Source organism: Dipodomys merriami, unplaced genomic scaffold (genome assembly GCF_024711535.1).
Source record: "Dipodomys merriami isolate MVZ:Mamm:240054 unplaced genomic scaffold, mDipMer1.0.p SCAF_13, whole genome shotgun sequence".
NCBI classification, from domain to species: domain Eukaryota; kingdom Metazoa; phylum Chordata; class Mammalia; order Rodentia; family Heteromyidae; genus Dipodomys; species Dipodomys merriami.
In genome coordinates this window covers 16,080,587-16,098,111 of record NW_027202604.1, presented here as the reverse complement: position 1 = coordinate 16,098,111, position 17,525 = coordinate 16,080,587, and the positions used below count along the sequence as shown (strand labels likewise).

Sequence of the window (17,525 nt, the reverse complement as noted above, 5' to 3'; positions counted from 1 at the left end):
TTCCATGATAATTACAACATTAAATAATGCAAGATAAAAATTAGTTTTTCCCCCTTTTGGGGGGGAGGGGGAGTCTGTTCTGGGGCTTGAACTCAGGGTCTGGACATTGTCCCTGAGCTTTTTTTGCTCAAGGCTAGCACTTTACCACTTGAGCAACAGCGCCACTTCTGGCTTTTTCTGTGTATGTGGTACTGAGGAATTGAACCCAGGCCTTCATGCATGCTAGGAAAGCACTCTACCACTAAGCCACATTCCCAGCCCAGTTTTTCCCTTTTCTGAATAGAGTTTTAACCTAAAAGATCAGTATAGACTTAAGAATATTTATGTTCATTTTACTTTTCAGAAAGGAGCTGGTTATCACCTTGATTTGCTCATGGTTGGTGTTATGTTGGGAGTTTGCTCTGTCATGGGGCTTCCCTGGTTTGTGGCTGCAACAGTATTGTCAATAAGTCATGTCAACAGCTTGAAAGTTGAATCTGAATGCTCTGCCCCTGGAGAACAGCCAAAGTTTTTGGGAATCCGTGAACAACGGGTTACAGGACTAATGATTTTCATTCTAATGGGCCTTTCTGTGTTCATGACCTCAGTACTAAAGGTAAAAGCTTTATTACAGTACTTTAAAAATCTTGCTTAGCATACATCATAACATTTGTACTTATATGAAAATGTAGTATTGAAATATAGGAAATGATAATTTGGTAATTTTTTTAATATAGTAAACATTTCAGTGACAGAAGTTTCCATGTAAAAAAATAATATAGGGTTGGGAAGGTGGCTTAGTGATAGAGTGCTGGCCTTGCATGCATGGGGCACTGGGATCGATTCCTGAGCACCACATAAGCAGAGAAAAGCCAGAAGTGGTGCTATGGTTCAAGTGATAGAGTGCTAAGCTTGAGCTGAAGAGCTGAGGGACAGCACCCATGTTGAGTTCAGGCCCATGACTGATCAAAAAAATAAAAATGTAAGGGGTTTGTATCAAGGACTACATAGTTTTGGAAGAGTTAATAACACTTATGACCTTAAATAATCATGTTTTTATTTGTATTGTATAGATTATAGATATTTAAAAAGTAATTGTGTAGTAAATATAGTCAAGTCTGATTAGCTCAACTACATGTTTCTCTTATTTTGTTGCAGAGAAAATTGAACAGATTTGAATGCCATGTATGTGTAAATTAGGGAAGAAACTTGGGTTGTATATTTGTGATGTATATTAACTTTTTAAATGTTTAATGTCTTTTGGGTTGAATATTTTTATATCTTTTTGTGTATATGTATTAGCTTTCAAAAACTTCTTTCCTTCCTTCCCTGTATATGTATATTCACTTTAAAAATGTCTCCCTTTTATTTCTCCCCCCTTTTTGTTTTTTCTTTCTTCTCTCTTTTCTCTCTCCTCTCCCCTGTTTCCTTCTTTCCTTATTGTTTTCCTCCCCTCCCTTCCTTTGGATACACACCCAGAGCTTTACATGTCCTAGGCAAGCACTGTACTAGCGATACTAGAGTCTATGCCTCCAGTCCCCTCAAAAAGTTGTTGCCAGATATGAGAATTCCATGGCCTTTTTCATGGACTTTGACATTATGTGGCTACTTAGTTCACCAAGTATTTATGGAGTACTTACATGCTGTTAGACTTCAGAAATAATACTAAATAGAGGGTGTGTGATTGTCCACTTGCATGAGCATGATACTATATATTGGTGAAACAGATAAGGACATAGACAATTCCAGCATAGTGGTAAGTTTATTTGAAAAGTCAATGTTTAGTGCAATCTTTTTTTTTTTTTTTTGGTCGGTCGTGGGGCCTGAACTCTGGGCCTGGGCGCTGTCCCTCAGCTCACTTGAGCCTCAGCCCCACTTCTGGCTTTTTCTGCTTATGTGGTGCTGAGGAATGGAACCCAGGGCCTCATGCATGCAAGGCAAGCACTCTAACACTGAGCCACCTTCCCAGCCCCGTTTAGTGCAATCTTACAAGGATGAAGCATGCTGTAGATCAACCCCTTTGACAAGTAGCTCTTTGTCTCTAAGTGTTGCATTTAGACAAAAAAGTTTATATAAAACAGGAAGAGAGATCTAAAGTGCTGTTAGTTTCCATATTTTCTTTTATTTTCCAAAAAGCACTGTCATGAAGTTATTTCTTTTTTTTTTCTCCCTGTGATTCGATCTCAGGGCCTGTGCTTACTAGGTAGCCACTCTACCTCTTGGGTTACATCTGCAGTCCCAAATGTATTTTTTTTTTTAATGTGTGTATGTGTGCTGCTCCTGGGGCATGAACTCAAAGGCTGAGAGCTGTCTCAACTTTTGTGCACAAGGTTAGCACTTATAGAGTCCTTCAAGAGGAATGCCCTGGTTAGCTATTTGAAGTGTAGTAGAGGTAGTTTGTATTGATTATAGGTATGTCTTTTTAAATTTAGTTTTTAAATTGGCTTATCAGTTACAGGGGGAAGGGTTACATATCCATACATGTTAATGCTATATTCTTGTCCATTTTTCTCCTCTCCATCATACTTTCTACACTTTTCCTTGTTTCATTTTTGTAGTTATGAACAGTCTATTCTGACAACATTCAGTCTTATTCCTTCTCCTAAGTACATCCCTTCCCAGTAGTTCCACCTGACCACGGTCTGTCTTCTCTCCCACTCAGGAGAAGGAAAAGGGAAAAAGAAAGAGGATGACTGTGTAACACATGCAGCACAGAGTCCTTTTTCCATAGGGTCCTCTCTCCATAGGGTTAGAGAACTGAATTTGGTTTTAACTAAGTTGTGGGCCTGGTACTTGCCATGTTTCCCTATAGAATGGCTAGGCACAGAATGGGTAAATGGTTTGGAATCTACCAAAGTAATAACATGGGCTTCATTTTGGAGGTGGATTTCAGTGCTTACACTTAGTAAATGTTCTTTTATAGTATTGACTCTGTAGGAAGTATTGATAGCAAAAGGCACTTAGTGTTTTTGAGTGATTAATACTACCTCAAAGGCTTTTCTGACTGCCAGTTTAATTGGCTGAGCAATCAGATACAGGAACTAAAGGACAGAAAATTTGGTTTCATTTAAAAAGTTTTTTGAAACCAGGAATTCTTAATGCCCTTTGCTCTTCAACACTGACCATCTCTTTAGGAAAGACTCAGAGTGTCAGCAACTCTCAGCATTTTCTTGTGTGTACAGAGTTTAGTTGGTCTAATGCTCATCTCTGAAGGCTCTTTTAGTTCTGTCCCTTAGTCATTCTATTATAGTTACCAGTTATGGCTCTGTGTACTCACTATTCTAATTACAACAAATTTTGCTTACAGTTTATTCCAATGCCGGTTCTGTATGGTGTTTTCCTTTATATGGGAGTTTCTTCATTAAAAGGAATCCAGGCAAGTCTTAATTTACTAATTTTGCGGGAAAACATACCCATTTTAAATTTGCAGAAATTGTTTTTATGATGGCAGTAACTTATTCTCAACTGTTTTATATTTTGAGGGAAGGTTAATTTTTCTAATTGCTGGCATCACATTCAGCTTTACAATGTGATTATTACATACTGCATATTTTTACCTCAATGAATGAGGAAGTGTCTTCTTTTAAAGTCAATGAAGGGCAGAAGGGTCTTTTTGCTTATGTGGTGCTGAGGAATCGAACCCAGGACCTCAGGCATGCAAGGCAAGCGCTCTACCACTGAGCCACCTTCCCAGACCAAGAAGGGTCTTTCTAGCTCTCAGAGGATGAATGTAGAGGGAGGGAGAATCTGAAGGGTTGTGTGATCGGGACAAGGGCTGTTTTGAGCCCTGAAAAAGACAAGGTTGATTTTAGTTTTATATTAAAATGGAAGGCCTCACATTTGTGTGTTGCAATTGATTTGTAAGACTTATTACATTCTTGATTCTCAAAATGGTGATTTGGACGTAAGTAAAGGATAAATTTCCAACTAAAATAGACATTTGAAGGTTACCAGGTAAGCAGGCACTAGTCCAAAGCTATAATTGAGTGAATTTATTTCTCTTTCTGATTTACTATTCTTCCTGGAAAATAAGCTGGTAAAATTCTTAAAATTAGTATTAATTTTTGGGGAAAATATCTAGATCAACACAGAGGACCCCACATAATCACCTCTTCTCACAAATGCATGTTGTCCGAAGTTGCTAACTGGTATGTTGTGACAGGTACAACTTTTCAAGGGCAACACAAAAAGTATAGTCTTTGATCTCTTCCCTGTTGGGTAAGAAATGATCTCATTGTCTGTCCTACTTAATTTTTACGGAAGGGTGTGTGTGTGTGTGTGTGTGTGTGTGTGTGTGTGTGTGTGTGTGTGTGTGTGTGTGTGTGTGTGTGTGTGTGTGTGTGTGTGTGTGTGTGTGTGTGTGTGTGTGTGTGTGTGTGTGTGTGTGTGTGTGTGTGTGTGTGTGTGTGTGTGTGTGTGTGTGTGTGTGTGTGTTCGCGCGCGTGCATGTGGAGGGTGCGTGTGCATGCTTGCGCTGGTACTAGGGCTTAAACTCAGAGCCTCGCAGTCTCACTTTTTTCACTCAAGGCTAGTGCTCTGCCACTTGCTCTACACCTTCACTTAAGGCTTTTTGGTGGTTAATTGGAGATAAGAGTCTGAATTCTTTGCCCAGTCAATTTTAAACTGCAATCCTCAGATCTCAGTCTCCTATGGCCACTAACACCTAGCACAGTTTTGTGAGGTGGGTATGGCTGATTTCATTTCCAATTTAAAAATGAAGAACTAGAAGGCTCAGAAAGATCAAGGAATTTATTTTCCCCTAATCTCTCTGTTTTATTTTGTTTTTGTCTTTTTATGTTGGTCCTGTGGTTTGAACTCAGAGCCTGCATGTCTCTGAACATTTTTGCTCAAGGCTAGCACTCTACAACTTAAGCCATAGCTCCACTTCTGGTGCTCTTTTGCGGGGGGTTAGGCAGGCAGGAGTGCTTAATTGAAGATAAGAGTCTCATGGAGTTTGCTGCCTTGGCTGATTTCAAACTACAATCCTTAGATCTTAGCCTCCTGAGTAGCTAGGATTACATGCATGAGCCATTGGCTGAATTTTTCATTAAAAAAAATTATTTATTTTTGTTGTAAAGGTGATATACAGAAGGATTAGTTACCTGAGTCACATAATGAGCACATTTCTTTTTGAACAGTCATCCTCATTTTCTTCAACCCCCCCTCCCCCCAAAAGGGCAGAGAAAGGAGATTTATATGGGACAGTAACAAGGAGATGCTTAAGTACATTTTTAGCCATCTTCAGGATACAGACATGAACTTACATGGTTAAGTAGATTGGGGGAAGGGGATGGAGGCAAAAGTTGTACGTACACACACACACACACACACACACTGATAAACACACACATACACACACAATGACACACACACACACACACACAAACACACACACAATGATAAAAATTCTCCCAGTCACATGTTCAGATGATTTCATTTTCAGTGAGTGAAAAATTGGTAAATAGTTTTCTCAAGTCATTTTCATTTCATACCATTAGTGATAGTGTCTTAGAAAGAATTTTAGAATTTCTTCAGTTAGTATTTTTTAATTGTTCATATTAGAAAACAAATCAGTTTGTACATTTGGCTATAGAAAATAAATTCAGACATTTTAATCTCTTGTCTTAATCTAAGTTTTCTGAGTAATTGAAATAGTTCAAATGATTGTTTTGTTTATTTTTCCTCTATCCTTTGAACCAGAGATTCTTTGCTAAAACAGTCATATACTACCAAAATATATTGAATTATTTTAAATTGAATACAAAACCCTTGAAAGCAATCCGTAAATAGTAGGAGTGGTATGTTATTGAAAACTCTCTTTCTCTTGTTTTGTTGTTTTATCCCAGTTTTTTGATCGTATAAAATTGTTTGGAATGCCTGCCAAACACCAGCCTGACCTGATCTACCTCCGCTATGTGCCGCTGTGGAAGGTGCACATCTTCACCGTGGTTCAGCTCACCTGTCTGGTTCTGCTGTGGGTGATCAAAGCTTCCGCTGCTGCAGTAGTGTTTCCCATGATGGTAAATTCTGCTCAGTTTTCATACTAAGTACTACTGTGGGCAATTCTTTTAAAAGTTAGAACTGACACTGAGGAGAGGAATTATACAGACTGAGCATCTTACATGTTTAAAAATGTGGATTAACTTTCTAGCACTAAACCAGTTGCTTTCTTTTTTGTGTAGTATTGGGGTTTGAATTCAGGGCTTTGCACTTGCTAGGCAAGCCTTCTGCTTCTTATACTGTATCTCTGTGCCTAAACTAGCTACATTCCAAGTTTAACTGTTAAATTTAACTGTTTAGTACTTGGGATATAGAGCACTCTGTTTGATATTTAGTAAACAATAGGATTTAGGAACAAACATAGTTCTTCAACAGGATGCTTCAGTATATCAGAAACTGACAGATCTAGTAGTAGTTAAAATGTTATTAAATTATAGTTGACATACATAAAACAAAATCGATAATTAATTAAATTATTGAAGGACTAAATTACTTTGCTGTCTTTGAAAAAATAACCAGTCTATTATGGCTTTATTTTGGTATATAAGTCTAAAATTAGGATTTCTTTCATACATGGTGTCAGATAAGTACAAGGTATATAGAAAACCCAACTGTGAAAAACAGGTGAATATATTTGACCACATGAGAATTGTTTTTTATTTAGTCAGCAAGTATTATGAATAGTAAGTCATCCTGTGAACTAGGAAGAGCTTGTTGTAACTTATAATTAAGATCAAGAATTTCTATCCAATCTGTACAGAACTGTTAATTCATAAAATCCCTAAAAGCTAGAGCCAAGGCAGTGGCTCACACCTATAATCCTAGCTACTCATGAGGCTAAGATATGAGGATTGTAGTTCAAAGTCAGTTTGGGCAGGAAAATCTATGAAACTTAGCTTCAGTTAATCACCAAAATGCTGAGAGTGGAGCTGTGGCTCAAGTGTTAGAGTGCCAACCTGAGCAAAAAGCTAAGAAACATTGCCCAAGTGGAGTTCAAGCCTCCCTAAAAACCAAAGGAAGAAAAAACCCAAGTATAACAAAAACAAAAGATAGGGATATGGTAACAGAAGAGGTGATTAAAGTCATCATCTGAGTTTTAATGCAAATTAAAATGTGTCCTGTTTTTCCATGTGATAGAAGATAAAACCTCATGTTTGAAGTAGCTACACCAATGTAGTGTTTTTAAAAACTGATCAATTCTTACAGAAGGCATAGAAGATCATGATCTTGGTGATCGGGCTGGGTAACAATTCTATTCTCATTCTCCCTTTCTAGCTTGTTTTCCATCAAAAAGATTTGACTCAGTTCCTTTGCAATAAGATAGTCCATGAGATATTTTTAAACAAAGTATGTGAATAATTTTCCCATTACTTAAAAGATTTAATAAATTCCTTCCTCTTGAAGTGATGTGTTTTATATTAGATGGCAGTGACTATTTCTCCCCCACTTTCTTAAGGTTCTTGCATTAGTGTTTGTACGCAAGCTCATGGACCTGTGTTTTACAAAGAGAGAACTTAGTTGGCTTGATGATCTCATGCCAGAAAGTAAGAAAAAGAAAGAAGATGACAAGAAGAAAAAAGAAAAAGAGGTAAAAGCAATCATCGTAGATTTACAACATTTTCTTGTTTCATATTTTGTACCAAGTAGAGGATACTATTGTAATAACTTGTAGAAACTCACTTAATCCTAAATCAAATACTAACTTAATAGCAACCCCATAAAGGGTAGGTAATATTATGTTTGCCTTTCAATGAAAGTTAGGACTATGATAGTCAATAAGATTTTTGAAATAGTAAATTTATGTCTGTTTACTACTTCCTACTGGAGTTAGAATATGGTTCAGTGACACCCCCAGTCCTAGGGCTTGAACTCAGGGCCAGGACACTATCCCGGAGCTTTTTGCTCAAGTCTAGTGCTCTACCACTTGAGCCATGATCCCTCCTCTAGCTTTTTCTGAGTAGTTTATTGGAGATTAGAGTCTCAGACTTTCCTGCTTGTACTTCAAACTATAATCCTTAGATCTCAGCCTTCTAAGTAGCTAGAATTATAGGTGTGAGCCACTGGTACATGATTAAATGTGACTTTTTTTTTTTTTTTTTGGTTCTGGTTGTGGGTCCTGAACTCTGGGCCTGGGCACTGTCCCTCAGCTCTTCAGTTCAAGGCTAACACTCTACCACTTGAGCCACATCGCCACTTCCGGCTTTTTTCTTTTTGCTTATGTGTTGCTGACGAATCGAACCCAGGGCCTCAGGCATGCAAGGCAAGCGCTCTACCACTGAGCCACCTTCCCAGCCCTAAATGTGACTTTTTAAGTTATTAACTTTTACTTTTGTTTATTTACTTGTTTTGAGGGTTTGGACTCACGCTTTGTGCTTGCTAGACAGATACTCTACCACTTGAGCACTCATTTTTGCTTTACTTGTTTTCCTGGTAGGGTCTCATGTTTTTTTGCCCAGTGCTTGCCTTAGACTGTGATCTCCTTACCTTTCCCCTTCCACATAACTGGGAATATAGGCATGCACACTGTATCCAGCTTGGGCCGGCCTTTGAACTGTGATCCTCCTAGTGTGTGCCACCAAACTTGGCCCATGTAAAAGAAGTCCCAAAAGTAAGTGATACAGTTGTCAGGGATGCATTGTGTCTGTTCTCCTGCTCCCCACCCCCCACCCCCCCGCCCCGCCCCAGCAGTGTCATTTCTCACATTCAACTCTGGAGTCAAATGGCAGCCAAACTTCAGCTATCATTTGAGGGACAGAAAGCAAAGTGAACTATATTCTTGTGTTTGTTTTAAGGAGTCTTTTCAAAAATGTCATTCATAAGTATTTGCTTGTATCATATAGCCCCTCTGAGTTCCAAGAAATGCTGGGTAATTTCATGAATAGTGTTGATAATTCATTTTCAGGAATGAAAGTCATGCCATTTAAAATTAATCATTGTAAGTGATTATTTCCATTCTGTGCTTCTGGTATGTTTAGAATTATAAAGTGGAGTTTTCAGTTATGGCAAGTCTTGTGTTTAAATATTGTCAGTTTGAATTTCCAAGTCTTTACCATGTTCTACAGTAGCAGACCCTCCTGAGACTTGTGGGTAAAGTAATCTCATGTTTGTGCTCTAAGGAGGCTGAGCGGATGCTTCAGGAGGACGAAGACACTGTGCACCTTCCATTTGAAGGAGGAAGTCTCTTACAAATTCCAGTTAAGGCCTTAAAGTATAGGTGAGATAAGACTTTTTATTTTGTAAAGTATATTATACCTGTGTCATGAATGAACATAGACTATTTTCTTTAATGACTTCTATTTTTTAAAAAAGATGGTAAAATCTGAGTTGGGCATGTCAAGTAAATAGGAGCTTTATGCAGTTTGAAAAGAAGTCTTTCCATCTTTTCTTATCTACTCACAGGCAGGAACAGAGGAAAAGCTGGGCTTCAACCATGGCCTTTAACTTAAGTAAACTGGTTCTTGACAATCCAACAAGGCTTAATTCTTGCCTGTCCTATTAGATGAAGTTTCAAATCAGTACACAAGTTTTAGATTATTTCTATTCTTTCAGTAGCATTGCCTTTTCATTTCTGCCCTTCATTCGGGCTAGGCTTAGTGTTTCCTGGGGAACAAGATATATGTAATCCACTTTCCAATAACCTAAGTTCAGAGTCCCTGTAGCTCTCCTATTTCCACAGGTGTAGTGAGAGCTCATGGAAAAACGAATAGGTTTTCGTGTATAATTTATCCTTTATAATTTTAGTAAATTTACTTACTAAAATTGAAAGAGAGGAAGTTTGGGAAATGTAAACCCTTGTGGCTTCAAAAGACTAAAATCCATGGTGTTGTGTTACTTTGAGTCTCACTTTTATACCTCTGTTCCATTTCTGATTGGCTCTTTATAGTAGAGAATCAGTGAATGGAATCTACAGAGGTTTCTTCCCTAAGCAGTTGATGGAATATGTTCATTTGTTTTTAACTAGCTTTAGGCTTCCTTTTATTTTTAATTTTAATTAATTAATTAATTTATTTATTTTTTGTCGGTCATGGGGCCTGAACTCTGGGCCTGGGCGCTGTCCCTCAGCTCTTCAGCTCAAGGCAAGCACTCTACCACTAGAGCCATAGCACCACTTCCGGCTTTTTCTGCTTATGTGGTGTTGAGGAATCAAACCCAGGGCTGGGCCTCATGCATATGAGGCAAACACTCTACCACTGAGCCACTTTCCCAGCCAAGTTATATTCTTTTTGTAGTCACATTTGGATTTATTCATGTCTTTAGCTGTGATAATGAATTAATTTTCTTCTGTACTTTTTTATTTTTGTTGCCAACCCTGGACCCTGCTTGACCATAGGACCTGGGCATTGTTCCTGAGCTTTTTTGTTCAAGGCTAGTGCTCTACCATTTGAGCCATAGTTCTACTTCCAGCTTTTTGGTAGTTAGTTGGAGTTAGGAGTCTGAAAGACTTTTCTGCCTAGGCTGGCTTTGATCCAAGATCCTCAGATCTTAGCCTCCTGAGTAGCTAGATTTACGAGTGTGAGCTACTGATGCCTAGCTGTATGTTCTTTTTCCTATTAATTTTACCTTTTCACAATTTTCCTCTCAAATCTTTGCATATGGTAAATGCCCAATATAAGACCATAATACGTCCAGCTAGGGCACAGTGGGTACTTAGTGAACTCACATCAACTTTTAAAATGGTGTGCCTGCGGCAAGAGCGGCAGCCACTGTTTATCATGGCCAAGAACACCTCCACTTTCTGTCCTGCTTTGGTTCCTTTGTAATAATCACAAATCATAGTGTAAGCTAAGCTGTATGGTCTGCTGTTTAATGAAAAAATGGATGTCTGAATGTTTGTCTTGTAGTCAGGATTAGTGTTGGTTTGCTTATAAAACTGAACATCAAGAATGCCAGACATTAGCTAATCTCTTTGTTTTTTTAGAATTTACACCTTAAATCATAAAGGTGTTCCTTTCTGCTAATGGGATCGTTCTTATTTAGGATAGTTTAAGACTTCATTTTAAATTCCTTTCTCTAATTATTTGAAGTTGCCAAACAAGTGCTAAGAGTTTCCTCAGGATGAACAGGTGCACATGGATTTCACCACATTCTCAGATGTGTTTCAGTGACCATGTCTGTGTGTTCTGCAGTCTTGAAAATTTTAAACACCATTCTGGTTTAAAAGTGCTGTTAAACCTGGCATTCATTTTAAAACTATTCATTTATAACCTAACTGCTGTTACATTGTTACTTTAAGAAGATCTAATTTGATATTTGTATTTGTAGTTTATTTACATGAAATAGTTTAGTTTTGGTAAAGAAAAAGAGCTTTAAAATACATTGTGAGGTTTGTATAATCTCATTTTAGGATTTGGAACTTTGGGCTCTTTAATTATTTATGGATATTGTCATGAGATTTGGAGTCTTGAAGTCATTTGCAATAGTTCTTACCAGTGTAGAATGAATTTGTCCCTTTTATTGATAGCATGTTATTATTTTGATTTTGATATAGTTGAGAAAATAACAATGACACTAAAATGTTAGATGACAGCTGAAAGTGAAAGTTATAAAGCTGTGGTTGTGCTGATGTTTTTCAGAGCTTTGTTTGCAGTTGTAAATTGTCATCTTTTCCACCATTCTTTTTTAAATTAATGAAAGGGGTTTTCCTCAACTTTTTTCTCGTATTTATTTGATTAAATGTTTCGTGATTGATTTGATGATATTTAGACTTTTTCATTAATACATTTATTTCTAGCCAAGGATTGGAGGACACTATTGTTAAGAGTACTGCTTAAGCACTACTGAAGCCCCAAATCAGATTCTGAAGCATTGTCCTGTGAATAAGTCTTGCTAATTCATCCTGCTCCAAGTGTTGATTGTGAAGGAATGGGATTCTCTGCAAGGGGGTCTTTGTAACAGTACTCCAGGGTTATGATGTCTTGACTAGAATTTGGTTGGTTTGAGTGCATTGGAAAGGTTTTCTCAGTTTTAACTTAAAGGAAATTATTACTAGCTAATAAAAATGACTTAATGCTTTTACAAATGTTGATTACTAACCAAAAAGTGTTTGGTCTTCAGTATTGACCCCTCCGTTGTTAACATATCAGATGAAATGGCCAGAACTGCACAATGGAAGGCACTTTCCATGAACGCTGAGAATACGAAAGTGACCAGGCCTAACCTGAGGTAGATGCAACCCTATGCTTTTCCTACCTTGTACTTAGTAATTTTTAAGCTTACAGTAGCATATTATGAAAGAATTTGAGCAGCTGCTTTATAATAAACTTGATATAGCAGTAGAAAATGACATAAGCAGTTAAAAATATTAACTTGGTCCAAGAATAACAGAAAAACATAGCTGTTTCTTTCTTGTGTTTTACTTTAGCATATCATTTCAAGTAAGGTAAACATTTTCCCTGAAGATATTTTGGAGGAAATTATAGAATGATTGTTTATGATAGACCATGTGTTAAAGCTTCTGTAACCTGCTCCTTGGCATTTGTTAATCTAGTACTTGTTTTTGCTTTTGTCTTTTCCTGAGACTTCATGAATTCTGTTTTGATAACCCTAGAACTTTAATCCTTAGCCTTCTAAAGGAGTGAGGTGTTACCCTACAAAGTACTCACTTAGGCATTCTTACTCAACAAGTAGTTCTTTGAAGTGTACAGTGTTGGTGTATCAAATCAAAACAGCAGGCAGGCAATTACTCAGGTAGTCACAGAGTTATTTCTGTTCAGCTACTGTTGTTGTGAGCTTTGACTCCCAGTAATTGACAAGCCTTCTCTCACTCTTTCTCATCAGCTTCCTTTAGAACTTCTTTTTCTACTCAATCTCTCATGTGTCCTGAGTTCTAATTTTCTAATCTTTGCTGAGTTCTTTTTAAATATTTGTTTTTATTTTGGCTCATACTTGCTAGGTAGACCTTCACAAGTGAACCCCTGGTCTTTGAAGTTTCAAATTTTTTTTTTTTTGTCAGAACTTCACAATCTTTTTAGTCATTGTTGGCCATATTTAGACCTAGTATTTCTTCTTCTAAAATTGTTTTTCCTTATTTTTTCAAACAGCCCTGAAAAGCCTGTGAGTGTGACAATAAATTTTGAAGATGAGCCATCAAAGAAATACATGGATGCTGAAACTTCATTATAGAATTGAGCAAAGAGGAATTATATATGGATATATAACTATATATATAATGTGTGATGTCACTATGTATAACTTGTATGTCATGTTATTTATACATGACTGCTGGGTATTTTGAAGTAGTCATCTGAAACTTGTTATGGGCACTATGGAGACTATATGTTAATATATTGGTCTCTTAGAAGTGAGGTACATTCAAATATTTATTTTGTTGGAAAAAAATGCTTTTCTGTTCTGCTATCGAATGATATGGAGAATACATTTAATCTGCTTTTCTTAAATTTTTTTGTTTTCTTCAGTGGCAGTTACAGCAGCCTTAAGAGATACCTGTTTATAATTTTTACTTGAGTTTCTAAAAACATTCATGTGTTCGGTCACATTTTTAGTGCTTTCTAGGGAGAGCAGGGAATGGATCTTTGTTGATGATACAGGAGAAACGGTGTGTCCTGATTTCTCTTGTGTCTCCATTTTTGTGGATACCATCATTCTGCACAAGAGGTGGCATTTTTTTGGCCATAGAGGTCAATGTCAGAGTAGAAACTTTCTGGATAGGAATTATGGTTTTTATTTATGATTTTTAGGAATTTAAAAATCTTAAAAATTTACAAAAAGCTTCCATGCAGATAGGCAAGTGAAATTGTAGGTAACTTCTGATGTGCTGCACATACCACTCATGACCTTATGGATTTTTGAAGCTGTAAAATGACAGTTTGCAGTAGTAAAGTTTTGTTACTTTGTAGAAATTTTCTAAATAATCACACATTTCTAAAAGTCTCAGAAGTCCCAGTCTACTCTTTGCCTTTGCTCTATTTAAGTGGTTTAATTTGTATCAGGTTCAAGTTAGTATTTTTCTATTATAATAGGATGATTAAAATAATCAGGAATCCTGATTCTCTCATTGGTTTATGATCAGTATTATTTTATTAAGAATTGCCTTTCATTTTCTGATATTTCTATTGCATTGGTTATATTTAATAGCTTACTCGCAATTTTGTTTTAAAATACTTTGATTCTACACTTAAAATTTATTCAAAATTTGAAAAGGTAATTTAGATTAAAATGTAAATACTTGGTGCTCAATTAAATTTATGCTTAATATCTGAAAGCAGTTAACAGATTTTATTTACATTTGTGATGTAAAGCACTGCCATGTTTGTATTTTAAAAGAAAATTTGGCATATTGTGTATGTCTCAGATTGATGGCATGCATTTCTTGTTCTGTGTTAGCGTCTGGCTTTTAGTCTTTCTGAGCTACCCTTTTAACTTCTAACAAATTATTTCAATCTCTCTCTCCATATATATATATATATATATATATATATATATATATATATGCTCTTAGCTCCCCACAAATCATTAAATTTTGTTCTTTTTAAGCCTGCAGGGCCAATGAGGTTCTGAAACTGGGTTGGCAGAGAATGAAATTGAAAATATTTAAATGAAATTAATTTGCTCTTCTAAGTCATTTGTGATTCAAGAACAAAAGTATGAAGAAACTGCTCTTACCAAAAGATCATGAGAAATGTCAAAAGCTGATATTTTAGTAATTCTGAAGTGTTTTTAATCCATTCTAAACTACTTAAGTAGTGTAATTTCCACACCTGCGACCATATTTTCGTATTCTGGTAAAAAATAATAGATTTAACTTCTGCCTCAGATATGAAGTTAATTAAAGTGTGGCTGCTTTTCTTTAAAAAGATAGCTGTCATGTTTGATATTGCAGTTGGTGGAAAGTATTGGCCATGGTGCTCACCATCATGTATCAACTTCCACATGAGGGTTTCCATTTTACTCATGGTAGCACAATCATCCAAATTCCCCAGACTTTGCTGCTGCTCCTCTAACTCCCCTGATGTACCTGAGCAAGAGGGTCTCCTCCTGTCATTCCCTATGTGTGGACATCAAAGGGTTAACAACTTATTTTCCAGGAGGTGAATTTAAAATTTAAGCTGAAAACTACCTGGTATTATATTGTTTCTGTGATTTTATTTTTAATTATGTATAGCAATGATTCAGTGCCAGAAAAACCATAACTTGCAAAATACTTTAGATTCAACAATGTTTTACTATGTTTCCTATTACTGATGGTTTCTGCTTTATTTTGACTACTTGATTATAAAATGATCTGATAGGGCTTCTCCATTCAAGAGTGGAGGTAACTCCTGTTTTAAGTAATTAACTGCTTCTTCTAAGTGCTTATCATGGATGGCATTCATTACAAGATGCGAAAGATATAATTTATATGTTGATTTTTAAACGTTGCCTTACATAGGTGTATATGAGCAGTTGTAGTTGCTATGTACAGATTTACCTCAAGGTGCAAAATAATTAAACCTGTATATATTCCACTTACAAAATAAATTGACCTAAACAGTCCTGCACTTTCTTAGATGCCTTGATTTTTCAAAATGGAGCTTAGTGCTACTGAATACCCTGGCTACAGAGCCAACTCAGGATATTCTTTTCTCCACTCTATTTTATTTATTTATAGATATCTGTTTACAAAGATTATAGTAAGTCCTGATGTTGACCATCTGAAATTCTTTTAATTGCTGTTTCAAATCTAAAATAGCAGCTTTTGAGAAAACAATGAATTAGCTTCCTTAAAAGGGTGATTTTTTTTATATATTTTAAAATAATATTAGATATTCAGAAGAAATGAAGCACACAGTTTTTCTGTAGCTTAGTGTGTGTGTGTGTGTGTGTGTGTGTGTGTGTGTGTGTGTGTGTGTGTGTGTGTGTGTGTGAAGTTACTAGTCTTAGGTTATGTAAAGCTGTGGTGTGTCAGTGTTGATATTTGCCAAGTCTTCTGTAAAATCTATAGGGTAAAACTTTTTTATGTGTTCATGCATGTATTCATAAAGGAGTTTTTTTTTTTAACCATTCAGAAATTCAGAAATACTAGGTTTTCTTTTCTCCAACCAAAAAAATATTTGTTTCTTTCATGTAGTCAAAGTTTCTGTGTGAGAAGAAGAGCTTTTAAACTTTTTCCTTTTGGAAAGGCAGGTTAAAATAATCTGTAGAAGAAAAATGGTCTCTGAAACTGGGCTTGCTGTATAGAGGAGGGTTATGTCACGGACATTGGTTCTGTCAGTTGATGCAGCATTTAATTTGTGAATCCTGTTTCTGAATGCTCAGATTTGAATATGTGTAAGCTCAATATTGACATAACACAGTAATTCAAAATGTTTATATTAAATAACTTAATTTTTGAAAATTATTTATATAGATTGCCTCATTGTTATTGTATACAGTACAAATATGTGAAATACCTTTTCATTTATTTCAATAATTATTTATTGTTAGAAGGTGAATTTAAAGATTTTAAGTATATTCAAGGTTTAAGATTGTGTTCAAATTGCAAATTTTGTCAATTTTGATTTTAAAGCTTTTCAACTTTTCAAAAGTAAAATAAGTAGTAATTATAGGAAACCATAGTTGGAATTAGAATTGTCTGAAGATTACTTCTGAATTTGTTTGGCACATACTTTGGCATAATTGGTAGGCCCGTTATGTGTTGCTGTTTTAACATGTCTGGCACGTTGATTTGTATGTTGCTTTATTATTCAAGGTTTTATTCTTTCAGGGTCCGCCAGGAGGTGTCTTCCAGTATATTTACTATGTTTAAAATATACAAAGACTGAATTTTATTATTCAGCCATGTAATATTTGATACCTTGGTGTAATTTCACAAGTACAGTTACAATTTTTATGACTTTTATAATTACAATAACTGTTTTGTAATAAAATCCAAAATAAATTAAACATTAAATTGTAGAACTCATATTTTCATTTATATGAAGTACAAGTCTCTACCGACGTCTATAATGTGAACAGTCCTGCCTTTCAAATTTCACAATTGTTAGACGAGAACTATTTTTTGTAGATCTTACTGAAGTTGAAAAAGCAATAAAAGTCTACTTAATAAGTTGTTGACTGTTGTCTTTGTGCTTTAGTAGAAGAGCTACATATCTTCAGCTTGAGATGGGGTGGGATGGAGATCTGGTAGTGGATCCTGCCTCCTGCCTCCCAATATGCATTGCTTTATTGCTGGAGAGAGAGACAAGCAGGACACAGGTGACACAAAATTGTTTTATAATGGCATTTTGATCATTAGGAAATATTGGAAAGAGAGACCCTTTTAAAAATGACTCCAGTTTTTGTTTTATGACTAGAAATTTTTGCTATGTGCTATGTAATGATTTGCATAACACATCACAAACTTGTTCTTTTTTGTTTTTAATGGCTGTTGCTACCGCAACACCTGGGATACTGGAGCTGAAGAAATGAGAAAAGACAGAAAGAAAGAGAGCAGGGACTGGGGGCTTCAGTGCTCACTGGCTTCTGAACCCCAAGCTTCCAGAAGCAAGTTTATTTAGTTCAGTACAGGTACAATACAGTACAGTGATGACAGGTTATGCATAGAAAAC

At 36.1% G+C, this 17,525-nt stretch overlaps 1 protein-coding gene across 10 annotated transcripts in view; it reads left to right on the top strand.

Moving 5' to 3' along the window:
- The window catches only part of Slc4a7 (solute carrier family 4 member 7), a 97,484-nt gene extending 80,467 nt beyond the window's left edge, over window positions 1-17,017 (top strand). For 6 of the 10 annotated variants that reach the window (XM_070018728.1, XM_070018730.1, XM_070018729.1 and 3 more), the window contains 7 exons: window positions 344-595; window positions 3,287-3,355; window positions 5,826-5,999; window positions 7,436-7,567; window positions 9,096-9,193; window positions 12,034-12,141; window positions 13,020-17,017. In XM_070018728.1, coding sequence (XP_069874829.1) covers window positions 344-595; window positions 3,287-3,355; window positions 5,826-5,999; window positions 7,436-7,567; window positions 9,096-9,193; window positions 12,034-12,141; window positions 13,020-13,101 — 915 coding nt within the window. In that variant the 3' untranslated portion in view covers window positions 13,102-17,017. The remainder of the gene's footprint in view (window positions 1-343; window positions 596-3,286; window positions 3,356-5,825; window positions 6,000-7,435; window positions 7,568-9,095; window positions 9,194-12,033; window positions 12,142-13,019) is intronic. The other 4 variants (XM_070018731.1, XM_070018733.1, XM_070018737.1 and 1 more) reach the window with 1 other exon arrangement.
- Window positions 17,018-17,525: the final 508 nt, after the last annotated feature.